The sequence below is a fragment of the Apaloderma vittatum genome, unplaced genomic scaffold (genome assembly GCF_000703405.1).
Source record: "Apaloderma vittatum isolate BGI_N311 unplaced genomic scaffold, ASM70340v1 scaffold21116, whole genome shotgun sequence".
Classification (NCBI taxonomy): Eukaryota; Metazoa; Chordata; class Aves; order Trogoniformes; family Trogonidae; genus Apaloderma; species Apaloderma vittatum.
In genome coordinates this window covers 24,223-46,344 of record NW_009722601.1, presented here as the reverse complement: position 1 = coordinate 46,344, position 22,122 = coordinate 24,223, and the positions used below count along the sequence as shown (strand labels likewise).

Sequence of the window (22,122 nt, the reverse complement as noted above, 5' to 3'; positions counted from 1 at the left end):
CAGCATTCCTGCTCCATACAACAGACGCAGCAGCCCTTAACAGACAGGCTGTCTGGACTCCTCATCTGTATTTTTAAATGCTCATCTATTATTGGTTTTTGCCTTATACATGCCTTTTTAAGACTTGCTTCCTGCTTTGCAGAAGTAAGAAGTAGGAGAGAGCTGTGCTTCAGACCTTACAGGGACAACACAAGCAGAAGGGAGAGCAATGGCAAGGATTTAAAAAAAAATTGCTGTTTTGAACGTGGCTTATCCCTCTTTCATGTGCCCAGGGAAAAAAGTAGCACTTCTGCAGGTGGAAGCATTTAGTAGAGAGCTAGTCTGGCTTATGCATGAGATCAAAGACAGGAGGAAGAAGAGAGCAGGACACGTAACATTCATGCTGAGAGTACACTATGGATTTCCACAGTATCACAACAACAACTATCTGTACCAAGTTCTCTATTCACTTCCCAAGAACTGCTAGAATTGCCTCCAGATGATTTTTGCCATTACTTAGCACTGAGTTGATTTCAGCATATAACCATCCACAACAATTCCGAGGCCTTTTTCCTGGGTAACAGTTACTACAGAAACCATCCCTCTGAAGAAGTTCAGATTATTCCTTCTTGCATTCATTTTCACCACTTCACCTGTCATTTTAAAATATTCCACCACGCTGAAAGCCCTGAGAAAGTCACTGACTTGATGAGTTATTCAAGTCTGCCACCGTTTATGCACCCACTACCCAGCACACACTCCACTGAGAATTCAGTTGATAGCTTTATTAAAAAACAACTGAAGTTGTACTTTGTTTCCAATGAGAAACTACAGAGTCTTGCAAGGGACTCTCACCAAAACCTCTTTGAAAGTAATGGTTTAATATGTGAATCAAGTTTACTAGCTGCTTGCTAACAGCTCCAAAGAGCTCCAGGAAACTCATCAGGCAGGACATCCCCTACTAAAGCCTCTGCCCCTACCCACCTGCTCTGCTCCTCACCAGCAAATCTACCAACTTGGCATTACGAGATTCAAAGCAAGCGACCTTTCACCAGAAACATCAGGAGAGCAGCAGTACCCAACAAGGGCTTTCAAGGAGTTAAAAAGATGGAGTTGTTAAAAAGATGGAGTTGTCATCTTTTTCAGAAAGGTCTCTTTCTAACAGCTAAAGTGCAGAAGAAAAAGTCTAAGGTGACAGAGGGCAAGGGGGAGTTAAGTTGCCCTCCACACACATCATCTAGAAATAAGTACCAGCTTTTCTGTGCAGACCCCAGATGTCGGAACTAAAAGCTTTAGCAGTTTAGCTGCAGCCTTATGAGAAATGATTTGAAAGACAGCAGGAGAAAAATAAGATTTTTTTTTATTTTTTTTTTACACCTACCTTGACAGAAAAGACCCGGCAGCGTGACAACTCAAGCAGCAAAGGCTCACACCAAGGCCTTGAAAGTCATATTAGAAGGTGGAATAGGTAGAATGCAGGAAACTACAAGAGCTTTTACTGAACAACCCTCTCTTCCAGCTTTCAAAGACCTCACTCTTCACAACTGCAGACCCCACACTTGTGTTACCCCATCTCCTACTCTGCTGCACAGTCTGCTACTCCTCCTGTGACATCCCACATTGCTCCTGCCTTGCAAAAAGAACACTGTAATTTACCTCAACACCCAAAGATCAGTTTATATTTTACAAATCAACATTCATTTGTATGAACTGCTCTTCATAACCTCCACAGCCTGGAAAAATCAGTGTAAATAAGCACAAGGGTAGCTATTCTGCATCTTACCTTGAATTCTTCTTTTGTGTTTGAAATCTGAGCAAGTTCTTCTCGAAGCTGATCTTCAAGAGTTCTTATTTTGTCATCTTTGATGTGAATGCTGAGACACAGCAGAACCATTAAATGTTTCCACATCCAAGTCTTACAAAAAGCATTGATTCAAAAAGAACATAAATGACTGACAGACATTGTTTATCAAATCTCAGAGCTATTTACCTTTTCTGCATCCTTTCCAGCTCATGTGCAGCAGCAGCCTAGATACAAAGAGGATTAACACAGACTTAGGATACATCACATGATTCAATCAACCTTTCATTCCACAATATTAAAAAGCTAAAACAAGTCATTTGGCCTCTCAGCACATGACTCCCCAGCAAGAGTGAAAGGGGTAAGCTTGTCCTCATGCACTTTTAAAACACCAATATATGCCAGGCAGGCACGCAACGACGCAAATAGAAGAAGATCTTCAAGAGATTCATCTGACAACCAGTATTATCTCTAATTAAGTATTTCTTTTCTGCCTCTTTAATGAACAGCCACATAGCAGTAACGGGGACAGCTTTTTGCTCGGTTCTAAAAAGATATCTGTGGTGAGGCAGGGGGTGGTTACGTGCTTTTGGGGTTTTTTGAGGGATGCTTATGACCTTTATATGCAAATGTCAGGACTGCATATTCAAGCACTGTGTGTTCACTCCTGTGAAGCCTCGTGCCTTCTGCATGCCTGCAAATCTAAACCAAGCAAGCAAACTGCTTCCCTAACTTGGATATCCCAAGTAAGGAAGATCTGCTGGTGAAGGAAGGGTAAGAAGTAGGTCTCCCACTAGATATAAGAACTCCTGGGAATCACGTATTAGCCTGATTTGGTTGCCTCACACCTTTAATATGCTTAAGCACAACTCGCTTAAAGCCAGTAGGTCTGCATTTGCTTTTATCACAGAAGAGGCAGTGGGAAGAGATGAAAAGCAACTATGTAACAAAATGATTATTTACCTGTTCATTTGTCAGAGCCTGTAACTTCTGTACTTCTGATTTCAGTGATAGGTTCATATTCTGTAAGACCTGAAAGAAGGACATTTTAAAAAAACCATATATATAGATATTATAGATACAGTTGCACTTTGCATAAAGACAGTATTTCACTAATTTCATTCCCCAGTGCTAAGTATCTCAAGTTACTTTTTGAAGCACTCTACAGGGAACAGCAAGGAAAAAACTCAAGATTTCTTATCAACAGCTTCCCAGCATCAAGCACTGGCCTTGCCTAGAAGAGCAAAATCAGCAGACTTGTAGCTGGAAGAGCTCTTTCTAAACCCAGCCTTGCAGGCTGCATTTTGTACACGCAGCCAACAAGCCTCTCCCTGCATCAGCTGGCATTTACACACAGTTTTATTATACCTTGAGCTCTTCCTCCTTGCTGGTTAAGTTGGCATGTTCATTGCTTAATGAGTCCTCCATCTGCTTTATCTGTTTGTCCTTTTCCGCAATCCTGCGCAAATGAGAAATGATGACAGATCAGTACTAAAAGGCCTTGGATGAAAGCGGTACGCAAAGCATCTGGCTGAACACAAAACACGTGCTGGCCCTTAAGGCCAGCTCCTACTCTAAATCCTGCTGACAGTACAACACTTTGGGTCCAAAAGCTTTTCTATCTGTTCTAAATGCTGTTTGCTTGCCAAAAAAAAAAAAATTATGAGATGTTCTCTAGCTTTGAAACACAACTACTCCATCTCCCAAAGGGAGAAATCTCCTGGCACAGCCACGTAGGACAAATACTAACAATTCTCAGAGTCACGCACATTCCTGCACGCTGCACTGATCCCTGCCCACAGGCAGTGGGAAACAAGAGAGGAGACACTGCTCTCTGTACAGAACAACATACGACGGACTCTTCCAACCAAAACTGTTCTGTGATTCTGTGACTTCAAACCCGAGGCCAGACACGGAAGGGAAATCCGCAGGAAGTGCTTTCCCAGCTCCCAAATCAAATCTCGTGGCAAGAAGTTGAAAGCACAGACAGCATTTCCTTCACCAGTCCCTCCCGTACGCACCGCACACGCGTGGAGGGAAGGTGGCACGCATTAAAAGCCAGTAACACCTCCCGAATACCAGAGGAAAGGAATGCTCACACTTTGTGTAGTTCTTCTGCCAGGACTGAAGCCGAGGTCTGCAGAAACGAAAGAATAACAAAATAGTAAAGCAAGTCAAGGAATCAGTGAGCCAGGAATAGCATTTGTAAGATATGCCTAGGTATTTTAAGCTGGCACAGGACACTTCCAACTATTTTCTGGTTAAGGAAAAGTGAAAGAATACCAGCACATGCTAATGTCCTTTATCCTTTGGCCTAAGGCAACATAAAGGGAAACAAATGAACCACGTTATTTGCCCTTTATCAGATTCAAACAAGCCACAGAGTTCACCACCATTTGTCTCCCAAGGATTAAGTGCTTTACAGGACACTCTGCTGACAAATCATTCCAATTTAATTTAAAAAAAAAAAAAAAAACCAAAACAAAACTAGCAGTGTTCCCCAAGTTCCCCATTCATTTGTGCTTCAGATACACTGTTCTGCTTATCCAGTCTTGCCCTCCCCCCAAAATCCTGGCTCTCACAGAGCTTGTGCCCATGGGACACCACAGCCATTCCTCTACTGCCTTATCCAGATCATGCCACAGCCAGCAGCATGGAAGAAAGAAAGAAAAAAAAATAATAGAAGGGAACAAAACAGCTCCACTCCCAGAGGGTCTTCTCAATGGCCAAACCAGTTGCATCAACCCTGATGCCCAGAGCGGTACCCGGCCCAACCTCACTTCCCCAAAGGGCTGTTTTCACACTCACTGCATTTTTATGGCCAGTGGGGCTACATGGTGAAAGCACACACCTCCTTCCAACAGCCTCCTTGTGTAACCCAGAGCTAGAAAGTAAAACTTCCCTAGGGATTTATTTCCAAAGCCCTTTTAAAACCAGGATGAGAGGAGCAGGTCATGAAGATCTTGTAAATCTCACCTGCTTCTTCCTTCACTGCTCCCCTCACCCAATGGGTTAAAGGCATTCAAGCAAAGCCAGCCAACGTATTTTTCAGTCTGATACAGAATTGAATCAAGCAACATCAAGCAGGTCCATGATTAAAAGAATGCAGCACCCAACTGCACAGGAACAGTCTCCACTTGTGCCCAGGTGCTACAGCCTTTCCAAGTGGATTTCTGTGACCTAGCTCTACATGGAAGCAACTTCAGGTTTTACATAATGTTTAAAAAATGGTATAATTTCTCAAAGAAACTAGTCAAGCTAACATTTTAGAGATTTTTTTTTAAAAAAAAAAAAAGCTGAGAAAAGCATTGTGGGCTTTTTTTGTGTTTTTTTTTTTCTTCTGCAGAGAAATCACCACTGGAATAAACCAAAAGGTTTATATGGGAGCTGCCATAAGACACTGTTTCTCAGCCTGATGCCCAAGGGAAAAGCATGATCAGGTGGTTCAGAGGAGGACTAAAAAAAAAAAAAAAAACAAACACAAAACCACTCCAAAAAAAAAAAAGAACCACAAAGAACCACAAGACAAAACTGTACACATGTAAAGCTACCGAAAATAACATTCAAAAAGGTATTCTACTCTTTGGTTACAACTGAAAGTCATTGCTGGAGGAAATAAGTGGATTTTTTCCCCCCTCAAAAAACGACAGTAGAAGTCTAAGTTTCAAACCACTCTGAGAAACATTAGAAAAGTCTTTGCTTTCAGCATTACATAGCCCATATCCACCACACACACAAAAAAAAAAGTTCACAGTTCACAACTACAAAAGAAAGTCAAGAACATGCTGTACCTGGGCTGCCATTTGTGAATGAAACTTCTGAAGCTGAGCATTCAAAGCATCATTCTGCTCTATCAGCTCCTTGTAAGAGAGCACAGAGAGAAAAGCAGGCTGAGATCCGCAGCAAGTCAACTTTTGCTAGGATTAGCTCTTAGCCATGCTTACATTAGTAAGAACAGTTTAGCGTTTACATGTCAGACACGTTCCGAGATGCTATTTCCGCCCTCTCCCTGACTAAGATCGACTAGTTTGAGCGGATGCATTAAAACCTGTTCTGTATCAAGAGAAAAATATTCCCTCTCCCATCATACACCAGTCGGTTTCCCTGAAGCCCTCAAGGGCTCGATGTCCACAGGACCCCTCACCACCTGATGCCAAGGAGAAGAGAGAACACTCCAGAAGAGTTTAAAGTGGGAGGAGAGAAACAAACCCTTAAAAATACTTGAGCAGCACTACCTGCACCTGCATTTGCATGGAGTCCTCCGCAGAAGCTCTCTTTTGGTCAGCCTCTATTAACTGCAGCATTCTCTGCTCCAGCTGCTGTTTGGACACCATCGTATCGGTAAGTTTACTGTGCAAGCTCTGGATTTCATTGTCTTTGGCCACGAGCTTATTCTGCACATCTGTAGCAGAAATGTCAGGATTTTAATTCAGAAGTAAAACATTTAACTTTGGGGGAAATAATTTTCACTGTAAACAAGGAGGCTGATTAGAAGCCTCATCCCAGCCAGCCAAGGCTCAGCTTTCTCATCAGCACTGAAACTAATTGATATCACAACACACTGCTTCCCCAGGGTGCTGACTTCACCTGAGCATTATTTAAAGCCATTTAGTTGATAATGCCCTTTTTTTTTTTTAACAAATGGCAACAGCCACATCCCTGCAGCAAGCATCGCTTGGGAATTTTGTCTTACACGGGGATTTTGCGATACGTGCCTTGTTGTGCTGCTTCGTGTTCCGCTGTTCTTTTCCTGAGATAAGCCTGGATTTCTTCCCATCTTCTCTCCGCTTCCTGCTGCTGGACCTGCATATGGAAGAGAGAGTTGATGAAAAGAAGTCTAACCTTTAATCTGTTTCTGAAACATGGAGAGAGCACCTCTTCAGTGCAATTCCCAAAACATATGGCAAGGAAGCAAAATGGTTTCTTGCTTCCATACGGGCACATCAGAGAGACAGAGTGCCCTGTAATCCTCCTCCTGAAGGAGTTTAGCCTATTAATTTGAAAGGCAAATTGTGAACAGGATTTCATTACAGGCTCGTAACAGGACGGTTTCTGTAATATGGAAGCATAGCATCTTTGCTCTACAAGTTCAGAATTAACACTAGAAGCCAGACTAGCCATGCATCACAAGTCTGCATCTAGTATTTAAAACATATCTAGTAATTAAAATAACTCTCCACCTGCAAGGGCTAGAGGCAAGGAGAACTTCTGGTAACTAAAAACTTAATTGCAAATATGAAAAAAGTAACGAGCCCTGGGTTAGCATTCTCACTCGAAAACATGAGGTTTCATTTCTAAAGAAGAAAAAATAAAAAACACAACCCAACAAACAAAAAAAATCGACAACAACAAAAAATAAAAGATCCTTTCCTTCACTGGAAAGGAAAGAGATGCATCCAGAACCCAGTACATTTACATTTTAATCTGAAAAAAGTGTATTTATTTAAAAATTTAAACATGCATTTAAGTAAAAGCATGTAGTTTCAAATAAAATAAAATAAATCACAAAAGGACAATGTTATCTGGATGAACAACTTCAAAATATCAAATCTGCTGGAATTGTACGCCTGTAGAAAGCAAGGTCCAACATCATCAGGTAAGCATTTTAAAGATAGTATCTTTAAATACCTGGAAAGGTAAGTTTCACTTCATAGGGAAGTTTGTACTCACTCAAAACCCAGAGTACTGAAGTAAAAATATTAAACAAGCCCACACGCGGGCTCAGCCTCTCTGAAAATAAATATTTGTGCATACGAAGACTACAGAGATTTAATGGCCGGTGAAAGAGCTTCGAGCGATTCTCACCCGTCTCGCAGCCCACCCGCCTCAGAACTTGGCTCAGATACCGGCAGAGAAAACCCAAGTCACCTTCAGCTGAGCAACCGCCTGCTCTGCGTTCTTCTTCTGGAGCTCCTCTTGCTGCAGCTTATTGCTCTTCTCTCCCAGCTCATTCATCAGCCTGGCATAATCCTGGCGCAGTTTGTTCAGCTCGGCCGACTGCCTAAAAATAAACATTTTTCACAGCTTTTTTCACAAGAGTGCAGGCCATAACAACAGCTACCCAAGTATCAATACCAAGCCCTATTTTTGCAGCCAGAGGGCCATACTTGGCGAGGTTGGGGGTGTTTTTTCCCCCATATAATTTTTTTTTCATATTGCTTCATCCTAGGAAAGGGATGAGGGTCAGGTACTCTCAGCCATCAGTACAGCAGCCATAACCCAGAGTCAGAAACCAAAGGCCAGCAATAAGCCACAAGCATCAGCTCCTTTAAAACATTTGCAAGCTGATAGGCGTAATTTGAACAGGCTTACATAAACTGAAGAGGCTCAGCATAACGAAAGGTCTCGCATCGAAATTCACATTTCTTTCCTCTTACCATAAAGGATTATTGATCCCAGACTTACTCTAGACTATTCCTCCTGGACTACTAACTGCACACATCTCTTCAGGCTATACAGTGCCTCCCGGCCTTGACTTATTTATTAGCTTACGAAGGTATCTGATGCACTCTCTCACTTTGGGAGAAAAGATACATTTATATAACCAAAGGGAAGAATTTTTAAAGGCTCCTCTTTGTGCCTAAGCAAATAAGCATTTCATTATCCTAAGTTTGCCTGAATTAAAAATTTATTTTATTTTTAAGATAACTGTTCACGAGACAACAACGCTTCATTTCTATGGACAGGACACCAAAAATCAGAGTACCAGCACCCTCCTCCAAGCATTTATTGCGTCAACTTGAGCTGTGCTGCGCAGCGCAGGAGCTGTTCACGGAAAAGGTTCATATGGAAGCAACACGTCTGCAAGTACAGCACAGCCAGAAAAGGAAGATACTGAGCACTTTCCAAGTCCTGACAGCGGTTTTGACGTTCTAATCTCCAATAGTAACAAACACCTGAGTGCATATCAATTGTGGGCTGTGCCTTCCACAGGCAGAAGCCCGCTGGCAGCAACCCATCCATCCCACTGCACACCTCACCAGGGCGCTCAGCTTTTACCACACGATCCTCTCTGCCAGCTCCAGGGCAGCCATAACTCAGAAAAGGCAAAACTTTGAGACCTTTTTATCTCCCCAAACATCCGCAACACCAGCAGATAAAGCCAAATGCAGCCCCAGCGGTATCTTTAACTGCAGGGAGTGGATTTTTTTTTTTTTCCGTACTGCAAGACTGTTTTATAAGTTTAGAGCTGTTGCTGTCCCAAGAGGTCAGCATCAGCACCTCTAAAGCCCCAAGGGAAAGGATACACATCCTGCCAAAAACACCAACTGTGGCTGAGTGCTTCTTTCTATTAAAGCCTCAGCACCCACTCCCTAAAAGCTCAGGCTTCAAACTGATAAAAGAAGTTTTCTGTTCGGAAAAGCCTTGGCTCAACACAAAGAGCTACCTCCCCAGCCCAAGATATCTGTGTTCCCAGCTTAACCACAAATCCAGAGACAGCCGAGGAGATGGAAATAAAAGCAGCAGAAGCCAGAACAACTCTTCAGGGAAGGCTTAAAACCACACAGAGCTCCAAGTAGCTGCTAACATACTTGCTCTCCATTTGATTGGTAGAAGTACTGACAGCATCTCTCAGGATACCGTTTTCCTGCTTCAGGTGGCTTATTTCTGCCTCCATCTGCTCACGGAGTTGCTGAAACTGATGGGGAAAGAAAGATCAATTCCAAAACAGATTAAACTAAGAAGCAATTAAAAAAAATATTATATAAAACCAGAAACCTGTAATAGTAAATGAGATATCACAACAGTTTAAGTACATAAAACAAGTGGAATTTTGGGGAGAGGGGCAGCTTTACATACTTCCTCACACAATCACTCTTAATTTAAACTGTGCAACTCAGACCCTCTTCCTTTACACCGGTGTATCGACCTATTTATCAAGGCAACCTTTTTAAAAGACTACACAAAGGTTACTTAGGATACCTATTGCTCAGCTGGATAACTTACTTGTTTGTTAATAAACGGATATCAATACACTGCTTTTCCAAAGGGAAACAAAATAAACATACTGTGAATTAACATTAGAATTTCTAAAAAGCCTTCAAGCAAAACAGAAAATGTCTAAAATAACTAACAAAACACATCAACTGCAAAAGCCTAGTCCTTATCTAATATCCTGAAGTCAAGATTATGTAACAGATCCTTTATTTAGGCAATAATATTCTTTGATTGCATTTTGAATGTGGTTCCAAATTGAGGCAAAAAGAAGCCCTGATAACCCAAGGCTGCTTCAGAGTAGTGCAGACAAAAATCAAAAGGCAGTAATCAAAAGGGAGGGGCAAATGAACGGACACTGCATACGCCTGCTCTGAAAAATCCTCGAGTACATGTAGCTACAACACCTTCTTCCTACACCAGCGCCACTTTGTAGATATGGCTGACACCAGTTCCAGGACCCAGTTTCATCAAATGCCCGACTCAACAACGAGGATTTTGTAGATAAACCCAAAATCCAAACAAAGTCACGTTAACAACCTCAGCAGGAGACAGCAGACCCTTGTAGGGCAGCCACCGCCAGCTCGGCACCAACACCCATAACAAGCTGGTCCTTGGTCATTTGTTGGTTTGTGTTGCCTTTTTTTTTTTAAATGCCAATAGGTATACAAGATCCCAACAGAAGCAGGGGCACAAATCTCCCATCCCTGGAAGCTCTGGCAATTGTTTCAGCTTCTCTGCAACACTACAGCACAACAGCAGGGGGAGCAGAATCAGAGCAATGGATCCTCTAGGCGTCCTTTCTCCAGCTTTGCCTGTGACAGCAGTGTTGGCAAAAGTCACCCAGGCATGCCCAGATCTTCACCCTCCCCAGGCAGAAGGAAGACCCTCTCGTTATACAGTTGCCTGTATAGGTTTAAAGGAAGTTTCTCTACTCTAGAGAATGTAGTTCTGCTTCAAAACTGCAGAGATGCTGCTCTCCAAAGTGCTGAGACAGAAGATCCAGTATCAGAGCTGGAAAGTTCACATGCTGGGCTTGATGCTGTGACATTTATACAGGAAAAAATGTGAGACTGTGGAATCTAAGTACCAGTCAAGTTGGTGTAGGAGGGGCTGTTTTTCTTAGAAAACTTCTTAAATTTGACAGAACGAACTCTTCTGAGGTCACTCCACTATAACACAACTTGAGAATAAGGGTCTTGAGGAAAAAAAAAAAATTCAAGCATCACCCCTTAAAATATTTTCAGCAAAGTACTCTCCCACGGAATGATATTAGTCTATCAGTTTTGGTAAAGCATTTACCTTTATCTTCATCTGCTGAGATTCTTGGTAGCTAACATGTATTTTACTCTGGAAAGTGCCGTGTTCCTTTTCTAGTGTGTTGATGCGCTCTCGCATTTTTGCGGTAAGCAAGCCATTCCTCTCCTTTTCTGCAACCAGCTCCTTGGGTGAAAGGGAAAAGGGAAAGAAGTCATCTACTGCTGCTTTCTAGAATCTAAGAGTCAGTGTTCTAAGGTAACTAAAAATATATCAAGTGTGCATCAAACCAGTCTTCACTCAGAGGAATTACAGCATTAGACCCGACCAAACTTCCAGCACTTTTACGAGGATCTAGGATGAGCAGAGTTTCACATTTATTAAAAAGAGGTTTGCCAATTTAAACACTGATCTTCTATTGTCTCAGAAGAGCTGGAGTCTCATTTCTATCAAGTTTGGCCAAATCACACAGAATCCTAGCATTTAAAACCCTGGATATCGCACAAGGTAGAGCTTCCATTTTCATTCCATGTTTAGCAAAACAGAAGAACACAGGTAGAGAACTGTGGCAAAAAAAAAGGAGAGCATTTTAGAGCAAATAACTGCTTTTTAGCAGGCTGCAAAGCCAACCAGTTTGCCAGAGATGGCCTATTAGTACCCAGCAACAGCCAGAGAAGTTCTGAATCTCACCAGCATGATGCCATATTATAGCAATGTGTATTTCCATTTGAAAGCTATTTAGATTAATCATTTATTAGCCAGTAATTCAACCCAGGCACCTGAGAAATCCATAGAGCTGCTCTTCTGCAATATAAAACGCACTTGCTGTAGTAAGCAAAAACATTTAAGTGCAGCTTTTTGCAAGCTCCTGTCACAAAACAGGGTATTTGTATCACCTCAGCTTCAGGTGTCTCCAGCTACGCAACTCCTTATCGTGCCTGGGAACCTTGACACATAATTTAAGTGCTCTAAATTATGAGCCTGAAAACTCTCCATCTCTTCAGAGTAATTATAGCTTTTCCCAAGTTTTAATTTAAATAAAAGCTCTTCTCTCCTTTAGATCTAACTTACAGACTTCAGGAGTCTGTTCCCCCTGAAGGAAGCAATGCAAGTTCCCAAGCCTGCATTCACAGAGACATTTAGGAGTTTGAGTCACACCGACAATTTTTAAGTCACTTCTGGAAATATGGTCTAAAACAGTTTGAACATAAAGCCTTCCCTGTATTATATATCCATTCTGCCAAGACGCAACAAGAAGAGCACCAGGACATCCTGCAGCTTTCTTCTACCCCTCCACCAAATTCCACCACCCATCTGGAGCCCTCACATACTCAGCCACCCTGTCAAGGCAGCACCAGAGATCCTGGGAAGATCAACTTTCACCCAGCCTGGTCTTTGCCAAATAATTCTGAGGTCAGGCACCTCTTGCTCTCATTTATCCTCTCCAGTTATCATCATGATCATCACCCCTGTAGGAAAACCTCCACTCCTTCAAGTTCCTCTGTAGCTTTTGGTAGTGTTTTCAGAGAAACACAATAATTAAAGGGTTTTTCTGACAGTCAAGCTGGGCCTTTTCCCTTGTTTATCCTGATACTTCAGCACTGCTGCAACTTCGCTTCTAGCCATTTTCTGCTGGGTTTCTGGAATGCCCACTTGTTTCTCCTTCTCCCTTCCCTCCTCCAATCCAGACGGCAAAACCCCTCCGATGACCCCTACTTCCCCGCAGCTCCTGCCTTGCCCTCACAAGCACCACTTTGCAGACTTTCTTTCTCAAGCACACCAGCTTTCCCTAAACCCAGGCTCCTTCTTACCTCAAACCTCTGCTTCCTCAGCAGCAGGTACCTCCTCCCTTCCATTCTGCAATCCTGGGCCAGAGTTTCTTTTCTTCCCCCTCAAACCGATCACAAGTTCCTTTCTCCCTACAGTTCCATACCGACTATCCTAAACCTCTCAATCCCACCCACAAACACGCATCTACCTGCGTCCTGCCAGGAGCCCTTCCCTTCTTACCTGCCAAAGCTCCCAGCTCTCATGTCTTCTGCTCACTCTGCTCTCATCTTTAGCCACGCAGCTTTCTGTGTCTAACTTTAGTCCCACAACACAACCTCCCTGAGCCTGATGCCCACGTGCTTCAAAAACCACCCAAAACATAAGAATCCTCCCTGCTAAAAATCTCCAGTTCAACTCTGTATATGCCTAATTATTTGTTCTACTGTAACTGCTTTCCTCCAAAATGTGCAGCAAAAAAACCCTCAAGTTTCATAAACTAGTTTTGACAGCGATGCATCAGAATCTCTGTAATTCTAAAGCAACAAGAGCAGCAGCTCAAGGGGCTAAGCAGACAGTCTACACTTTCTGTAGCTTCCTTCATAAACAAAACTGATGACTGCTGTGCCTAGAAGCACACAAGCATGAGAATGCTAGAGTACGCACCAAATCAAAACTGCGATGCAAAAAAGGTGTTTATTATTTGCATCCACAAAAAAGTCTCATGCTCGTGAAGGAAGTGTTTTTAAAGTAACCTTTTGAAAAGTCTCAGCTTAGAAGTCTCAGCGACTGAATTCTACAGAAACTAACTCTGCATAAATACATCAGCAGCATCATAAAACCAAACATAGTGTCTTGGTAAGCTTTCCCAATATAAAACATTCTGCCTTTCAATTTATCCTAAGCTTGGTAAACCAGCACTTGCTGCCTGCAAGTCCTACAAGCCCCTGCTACTCTCCCATGTCCCGTTGTACACCTGAACCTCATTCTCTTTACCTGGGTGAGCTGCTTGCACTGCTCCTTTGCGACAGCTGCCTCCTCCTTCATCGCAGCGAGCATCTTCTCTTTGTCTTGTAGCTGATGTACAGCTGCAGCCGACTCAGCCTTGCTAGCCTGCAGCAAAAGGACATAAAAATGATCATAAAAATGCCAGAAGTACTTGCACAGCACACCGACAGGCAGCAGAGAAAACTTGAGAGGAAGAAACACCCCCTTCCTGCCTCCAAATCGTCCGTCTGTGTGGTGTATGTGGCATCACCAGTACCCAGTTCTGCTGCTAATGGATCCTGCACCACAAATTTCATTAGATGAGGAAACGTGTTTTCAAATGCACTGAAACCAATTAAGAGAGTAAAAGGGCTCTTAAGGCTCCTCCGTGTTGGAAAGAGAGATGCTGTGGTAGTATTGGGGAAAACAAAGAACTGCCATTAAGAGAAACAAAGGAAAACAACCACAGAGATGCTGAATCATTCAATAAATCGACGTTGGAAGGGACTTTCAAGACTACCTGGTCCAACCCACAATCAAAGCAGGTATAATCCAAATTTAATCTCTTGAAATATCTCTCTACAAAGGGAAAAAAGGGAACAACGATCTGGTCTCTCCTTCCACTTCACAGGAGAGCCTCCAGACAGCGTAATTACGTTTCTGCTGGCACACGTACGCACAAAGTTTCAGAGACGCTACAGGGAACAGAACTATAGAAACGATTTCCACAGTATTACCACTTGTATACTGGTCCTAAAAATTAAACAACTGCAGTAACCTTCTAAATGTTTCTGTGTAGACTTCACTCAATGAAGTCTGATAACTGAAGAAGCCAAGAAGTGTCAGTCCTATATATGCATTCTGAATTTACCTGAAAGTTCTCCTTTAGCAGTACTGTGCACATATGCAGCACAAAACACACTGTCCAGCGTCTCGCATGAGCTACAGACAGAAAAATATTCACATTCCCATCCACAGAAAACTGCCCTTTTTGGTTGTATACAAACCCAGGAATCCATTTTGATGCTAGAGATTTAGCTTTAGCATCAAACCTTCCTTTAAAAGAAAAAAATACAGCAAGCAAGCTGGCTGCTGTTCCAAACAAAACAGGGAATACCACAACAAGTGTATCACTATTAGGTTTTCAGTTAAGCATTGAAATAAAGGCCCAGAAAGAATGTGAAGTCTGCGTCCTTAGAGGTTTTCAAGACCCAGATGGACAAATCCCTAAGCAATTTGCTCGAATTTCAATACTGAACCTGTTTTGAGCAGGCAGTGGAACTGCCCAACCTCCCAAAGTCCCTCCAACCCAAACTGACACACATCCAGTTCTGCATTTCTGTTCCTGTCCCATATAGGCAAAAGAATACAGAATTGCAAGACTTCAAGAGTGACAAACAGTATGTTAAAAGCACAGTCACACTGAGTCATGGGAGGGAGGGGTAGATATTTGTAAAATATTGGTGGTCATCATTCCCTTTTGTCTTGATGCAACTATTAAGAACTGCTAAGCACTGGCTGAGGGATTGTGGGGTGTCTGGCCCTGAAGCTTGAAACCAAACTAGAAAAAGCCCTGAACAGCCTGGGCTGACCTCAGAGCCAGTCCTGCTTCGCAGAGGAGGTTACACAACAAACCCCCTGAGGTCCCTTCCAAATCCAAATTGCCCTACAATCCTATGAAAAATATCCAAGAAGCAGCCTAGACTAGGATGTAGAGACTTACGGGATGAAGCGACTTGCAAAATGCAGAATTACCTGATCAAGCACGCAGCCATGGCAGCTTTTTCTTCATTTCTACTATTGTTTCTCCTATTGACGCGTTTGCGAAAGCTCACTCCTGGAAGTCACCAGCCAGCCTTCCCCCGTGCCAACACACACGCTTCAGCTGCGGCAGCAGCCCTACGTGATGTACCTTATTCTCCATGGTTATGTTTGCTCTTTACGAGCGGTCAAAAGCCATCAGCCTGTCTAGCCAGCCCATGGGATGGCAGATGGCAGCACACAGACATCTGACAACTGCTTTCTGCATGCAAAGCAGGCACAGACCAGCTGGGGAAATAAAAAAGTCTTCCAAAGACAGAATGCAGAAATCACAACAGAACTAATCTGACCACACCTCTTATAATTCTTGCTCATTTAAGAGTTTTCTCTTCCCCCGCCCTGCTCACGGTCATTCACCTTTTGCAAGACGTCATGAATTGCACTGGATTTTTCTTTTAACACCTCCACTACACAGCGGGCCTCCTCTTCCGTGAAGATCATATTCTTCATGCCCATTACAAAGTCTTTAAATTTCACTTCAGCATTCTCTGCAACACAGAAGGGAGGATATATTTACTTTGGACTCCATACAGAATTATTTATTTTGCCCTGAAACAGCATGTGACGTGGTAGCGTTATGCGTTATATTTAATTTCAGTCTGAAATGCCAAGAAGCAAGAGGTCACGAACACTCCGCAAAAACAACATCTCCCCAAATTAAATCCGATAACAATCTGCCAGCTGATAGTTTTGGGAAAAAATCCCACCACTTTGTTTGTACAGTTGGTAACATTTATAGTGCTGCTAGCAGGAAGACAAAGCATAACACAGATTTTGGAAAAAAAAAATAGCATAAATGTGAAAACTTGAAGAGTCCTTTCTAGTATATTATGACAGTAATTCAAACTGAGTTCTCAATTTAAAGGACAGCCTGGCTCCACAAGCAATATACAAATGACAAGGTAATGAGTTTTAAAACTGGCACATTTTTTATTACAATATATGAAAGCCAGAAAAATATTCCCTCGATCTAAGCTTGGAAATTAACTGCTGCAGAAGGAGCTCGGCAATAGGAAGATATATCGCCAAGATCTCTCTTAATGGCTAAGTGCTTAGAAAGACACAAATGAGGAAACACAATTCAACCGAACTATGCTCCAACAGGAACAAAAAACGTTCATATAAAACGCAGGCTGCACATCCGTAGGTCATTAGGTGGCCCCCTAACTTCAGTAAACAAAAGCACAAGACCAAGGCAGCCAGTATCTCTGTCATATATTCACTAGTGCGCAAAAGTATGTGAAGGGATTGGAGTGAAAAAATAAATAAAAACAGAAAAGCCTAAGAGATGCTTGGTTCAGAAAGTGTCTCAAAGCTCATGGAGAAGGGTCACAGAATCATAGAATTGTCAGGGTTGGAAGGGACCTTAAACATCATCCAGTTCCAACCCCCCTGTGCCATGGGCAGGGACATCCCCCACTAGATCAGGCTGCCCAGAGCCCCATCCAGCCTGGCCTGAAACACTCCCAGGGATGGGGCTGCCACCCCCTCTCTGGGCAACCTGTGCCAGTGTCTCACCACCCTCATGGGGAAGAACTTCTTCCTCACGTCCCATCTGAACCGACTCATCTCTGGCTTTAACGCATTCCCTCTAGTCCTGTCACTGCCCGACATCCTAACAAGTCCCTCCCCAGCTTTCTTGTAGCCCCCTTGAGATCCTGGAAGCCACCATAAGGTCTCCTCAGAGCCTTCTTCTCTGCAGACTGAACAGCCCCAGCTCTCTCAGTCTGTCTGCACGGGAGAGCTGCTCCAGCCCTCTGAGCATCCTCGGGGCCCTTCTCTGGACACGCTCCAGCACGTCCAGATCTCTCTTGTGCTGTGGCTCCAAAACTGGATGCAGCGCTCCAGGTGGGGTCTCACCAGAGTGGAGCAGAGGGGAAGAATCCCCTCCCTCGCCCTGCCAGGTCTCTCACCACGAGTGCTGAATATGCCACCAAAGGCAAACCACAAATCATACCCACACCTCTCCAGAGTTTGAAAAATAAACAAAAAATAAAAAATATAGCAGCGATACTAAGTCCCTAAAACAAATTACTGAGCACAAAACCAAATCACTGAGCTCCGGCAGATGCAGGAGGTAGGAGACGCTGAGGAATTCCAGCACATGCTCTGTTAGTTCTAAATCCAACTTTGTCTTGGCCACAGACTTCAGACCATGTCAGTGCTGCACTGACATCATCAACGATGCTGTTACCAGGGATATGCCAAAATCCCGAGACCACAGACCAGATAGGCAGGAACCTAGAGCAGCTTGGCCTGGACTGGCCTGAGCCCTGGGCTCCCTGGCGACAGGAAGACCTTGCCCTTGCATCCAAGAAGCTTACAATTAGAATAGGGGAAGATTTCTATATCAGGAGAGCAAATCCCAGCTGACACAGGAGAATTAGGAGCTCATACAGAAGGTTAGAGCTTGTAAAGGAAATGAAAATGGACGGGTGCACAGGAGAGGCTTTGGGTGCTGCAGGGCAGTAATATGCAGCCATGGAGCTAGAAGCACAAGAGGAGCCTCAGGCAAGTCAGAATTCAATCCAAATACCACAAAGAGTTACCAGGAAGCTTTTGAGTGAGCCTTTTAGAAGACAAGACTAAAAAGAGATAGTCCAAAAAGAGTGCAGTGAGTGACTAAGCTGACAATGCCGGAGAGTCAGCGCTTTGCATAAACTTGAGCTGAGAATCACTGCCCACAAATGTGAGGGTCTCGCCACCTGACTCAGCAAGTCTGGCACGCTTTGAGTGGGTCAGTGGCCTGGCTCAAGTTTCGGGGTGGGACACAATGTTCACGAATCATTACAGGCCTCCGTAGGAGAGTATGAAGGAAGCTCCCAACCAATTCCAACTGTGTTACGAGGAAATTCAAAGTCCTGCTGCAAATTGCCAGACTTGATCTCTACCAGCAACTTGTTTTAGATAACCCTGTGCTGCTCCAAGCTGGCTGATCAGCCCGAGCGAGCTCCACAAACAGCCTGAGAGCTGCACACTCAGTCTCAAGCAGACTCCGACAGCCTCTGCTAAAAGCTCTTGGTTTAGAGTCCAGCGCTGTTACCAATGCCTGAACTGTAAAACTAGCTCAGCATGCATCTGTGTGGTCTGCGATCACCCATTTGGTCACTGCGAGGACACAAAAGCCTACAGTCAGCATTAAAGGGATTCAGATGGCTCAAAGCCCTTTCAACAGTGCCAAAGGCAAGGGAGAAACGAGCATAGACAAGAACAAACAGTGTCCTGCAGCCACAAATGTTTTCCTCAAATCACTTCTTTCCAAAAAATGAGAGAGAATGCCGCTCCCCACATACACAGCGTGTTTTCCCTGCTCAGGTTTGTAAGCAGGCTATGCCACAGACTGCATCATCGTTTCTTACCTTTTTCCGTTTCATTCTTCAGTTTCTTGCCTCCGCTCTTCTGGATTCCCTCGTTCATGTTTTGTTTTGCTACTTCAACCGGTTCCCGTTTTCCCAAAGTGCCAGAATTGGCATTATCCATCAAAGGAATGTAAGTTGTTGCTTGAATAAGAGGTTCATCCACCAAAACTGTAATCAGAAGTCCACAACGATAGGTTAAAGCTTTGTAATAATTAACAACAACATTTTTAGAAAAGGGTGCATAACATATCAGAGAGCTGGAGTAAACCATCTTGAACCTCAATAGTTACACTCTCTTATTTCTATTATCCTTTGCAGCTTAACTCATTAAAGCTCTTCAGGTAAGTTCATTAAACAAAGGTCTCTAATGCATAGTAGTTTAATAGTTTAAACTAAATTTCTATTTCTAAAGCTGCCTTTTAGCACTTTAAGAAGTTACAGAGAAGAACCTTTACATTTTGACCTCTGTTTCATGAGAAGACTGTGCATAGCATTGACACTGGTTTACTTGTGGCTGCGTACAAACCACTCAGCATCCCTGAAGTGAGAGTAAAGTCTTTTGTCCTCATTCTTTTAAAAGCTGGTACCTTCCCACCAGCACTTTTATCCAGATTACTTCTACCTGCAAACTAAACGGTTTAGGCAGAACATGTGGGTCAGTAATGAAGCTTATTTCACACGCAGACTTAACTGCATTTAATGAAGATATCTGTCAGAGCAGGCTTTAGGCATTGTTAATATTCAGAGAGGTACCCAGAGGTACTGACTGCCCTCAGGTCTCCATTCACATAGCACTGTGCAAATGGAGTGAGCATCAGCCTCTGTCCAAAGAACTTTTCAGTCCACAATGCTGAGACAAAAGAAGGGGAGGGGAGAGAAAGGGCCACAGACTAGGGATGACAGAGCCAGCAACTGAGTGGGATTTGCTGTTAGCCCAGCTCCTGAGCTGTCAGTCCACACTGCCTGAAGTCTGCAAGACACTGTGCACAGAGCCAGGCCACAGAGCAGGACAGCTCAGTGATTCAGCCAGCCCAGACCAAGGGGCTGATGGCCAACAGATGCCACACAGCAGACCAGAGAGCAGAGGAACTGGGTGGGATGCAAGGGTTCAGGCATCAGTGCAAGACAAATATGCATTCCTGGCTGCCAGAGAGTCAGTAATAAAACATTTTTGTGTTCCGGCTGCTGCTAAGGAGCAGAACAGGCCAGATGGACCTTTTCTGTCATCTGCTTGAGTCTTTCACCTCAAGGAGTCAGAGAACACCTGCAGGAACACTGCAAGCTCAGAAGCGAGGACAGAAAAGCAGAGCTGTCATCCAGCAGAAATACCCGCCACCTAATCTAGTTACCATCCATCCTCACCTTTTCCTTTCCTCTCCTATTAATGTCCACTCCTCATTTTATTCGCCTCTGTTGCAGGTTAGGGCTGGGCCGGCCGCTTCTTTCAAAGTATCTTATTTAACATCAGTGAGACATTTCAGTGTCAGTAACATGTGAAACCCCACAGTACTGTCTTGGGTAATCTGGATGCACACCCCAGCTAATTTTTGCTCTGTCATTCTGGAGAAGTAGCTTTAAAAGAAAACAGCTTGCACTCCAATAATACACGAGCTATTCCTCCTGTGTAGCACTGACAGCTTAGCTTTAAAGCTGGCTGAGTTCGCACTGGCACTTATGGACCACAATCTTGACCGTGTGTGGCAAATAAAATGGACCCTCAAAAAAAAAAAAGGGGCAATGGATGGCTCAGGAAAAACATAAGAAGATCCATAAAAGGCAATCACATCCTATGCTCCCCATCAGTAGGTTTCTTCCATGAGTAATTTGAAAGTTTTTCAGTTGTTACAACATACAGGAACCTCACACTACTTGGAACCCCACCCTGGTCTGGACCCCAATGACGTGACCAAAGTTTAAAGGAAACAGCAACGAACATTGTCTACTCCAGGAGCTGTTCACCAGCCAGCCACCAATTTCTTCACAGCTGTCCCAGTAAAGAAGAATTTTAAGAAGCTAACAAGGTGGCCTTACAGAACTTCATGGTCACACTCTTCCCAAAAGCCAAAGGCACAACGGCACTCATTGTAAAAAAACAAACACAGACGCACACTGAGCCAAGAGTAGACAAGAAACAGCATCTTGGCAGAGGCTGAGGGATGACGAACAGTAAAAGCCTTGACAGCGAAGATGAGCAGTTTATGTTGGAGCAAGAGCTAGCTAACAAAAGGACAATAAGCGAGGAACGTGGTCAAAGCAACCAGCTAAAAAAAAAAATTAAAAAAATGCAGTCTTGTTTAGGGCAGATGACTGCAGCAGTTCCAGACATGCCTTGCTCAGAGCAACTTATAGCCTGTTCAGCTTATACTCTTAGGTCAACACATTACTCTGCAATTCAAGCGTGGCTGGTTGGATCCAGAGGAGCTCAGAAAGGTTCTCAGCATCATCCCATGTTCAGTGGTATCAGATGTTCATAAAATAAAACAGTATCTCAGGCTGACCAATCCTGCCTACCTGGAATTCCTGCTTTTCCAAATTAAAAGAGTTACTCTTCTACAAGTTTTTTTTCCAAAGAAAGAGAAACTACAGTATGGATGGCAAAAGGGTTTAACAGCCAGGTTTATCTGAACTAAGATAGTCTGTATTCTCACCATTATCGACTTTCTGCTTCTTTGCAGAGACTTTCTTCCTCCCTGATACATTTTCTTGCTTTATCTCCTGGTGGAGCAGCACTGGGTCTTGCTTTTTGGCAGGAGATACAACAGAATCAGTCTTAGTATCTTGATCATCTGTAACAGACAAGAATATACAGAAGAGTATATTGTCTTATCACCACTTCAAAATCTGTAATAACCAAAATCCACTCCCAGGAAAGAGAAACCCACGTATTCTAGACCAGATCACAAAATTATCCGTACACATGGATACATACGTGCTCACAAACACACACACTTCCCAGTTCAGGTGAGTCCCCAAAGCGACAGGAAGGTTTAGCAGAACCAAGAGCCAAAGCACCGAGTGTTTTGACACACAGAAATCTTTTCTGCAAGCAGAACACACAGCAATGCAAGTAACAGTTGAACAAACCCAAGCACGGTACCCACATTAGTTTCTCACTTGCAGGAAGTATTTTATTCCCCTCATGAACTCACACAGGTATTTTACACACACACACCCTCAAGAGCTACTGGGACTGTGAGAAGCAGAAAAGAAGTGTTT

The 22,122-nt window shown here is 43.4% G+C and overlaps 1 protein-coding gene across 1 annotated transcript in view; it reads right to left on the bottom strand.

Moving 5' to 3' along the window:
- Positions 1–22,122, bottom strand: part of KTN1 (kinectin 1 (kinesin receptor)) — a 52,426-nt gene that overhangs the window by 28,652 nt on the left and 1,652 nt on the right. Inside the window, exons 2-16 of the mRNA XM_009871826.1 lie at positions 21,555–21,692; positions 18,907–19,074; positions 15,905–16,035; positions 13,736–13,852; positions 11,018–11,158; positions 9,313–9,419; positions 7,649–7,781; positions 6,496–6,583; positions 6,016–6,182; positions 5,572–5,640; positions 3,880–3,917; positions 3,149–3,239; positions 2,744–2,812; positions 1,970–2,007; positions 1,763–1,853 (exon numbers count right to left, since the gene is read on the bottom strand). Of these exons, the coding sequence (XP_009870128.1) occupies positions 1,763–1,853; positions 1,970–2,007; positions 2,744–2,812; positions 3,149–3,239; positions 3,880–3,917; positions 5,572–5,640; positions 6,016–6,182; positions 6,496–6,583; positions 7,649–7,781; positions 9,313–9,419; positions 11,018–11,158; positions 13,736–13,852; positions 15,905–16,035; positions 18,907–19,074; positions 21,555–21,692 (1,586 nt within the window). The remainder of the gene's footprint in view (positions 1–1,762; positions 1,854–1,969; positions 2,008–2,743; positions 2,813–3,148; positions 3,240–3,879; positions 3,918–5,571; positions 5,641–6,015; positions 6,183–6,495; positions 6,584–7,648; positions 7,782–9,312; positions 9,420–11,017; positions 11,159–13,735; positions 13,853–15,904; positions 16,036–18,906; positions 19,075–21,554; positions 21,693–22,122) is intronic.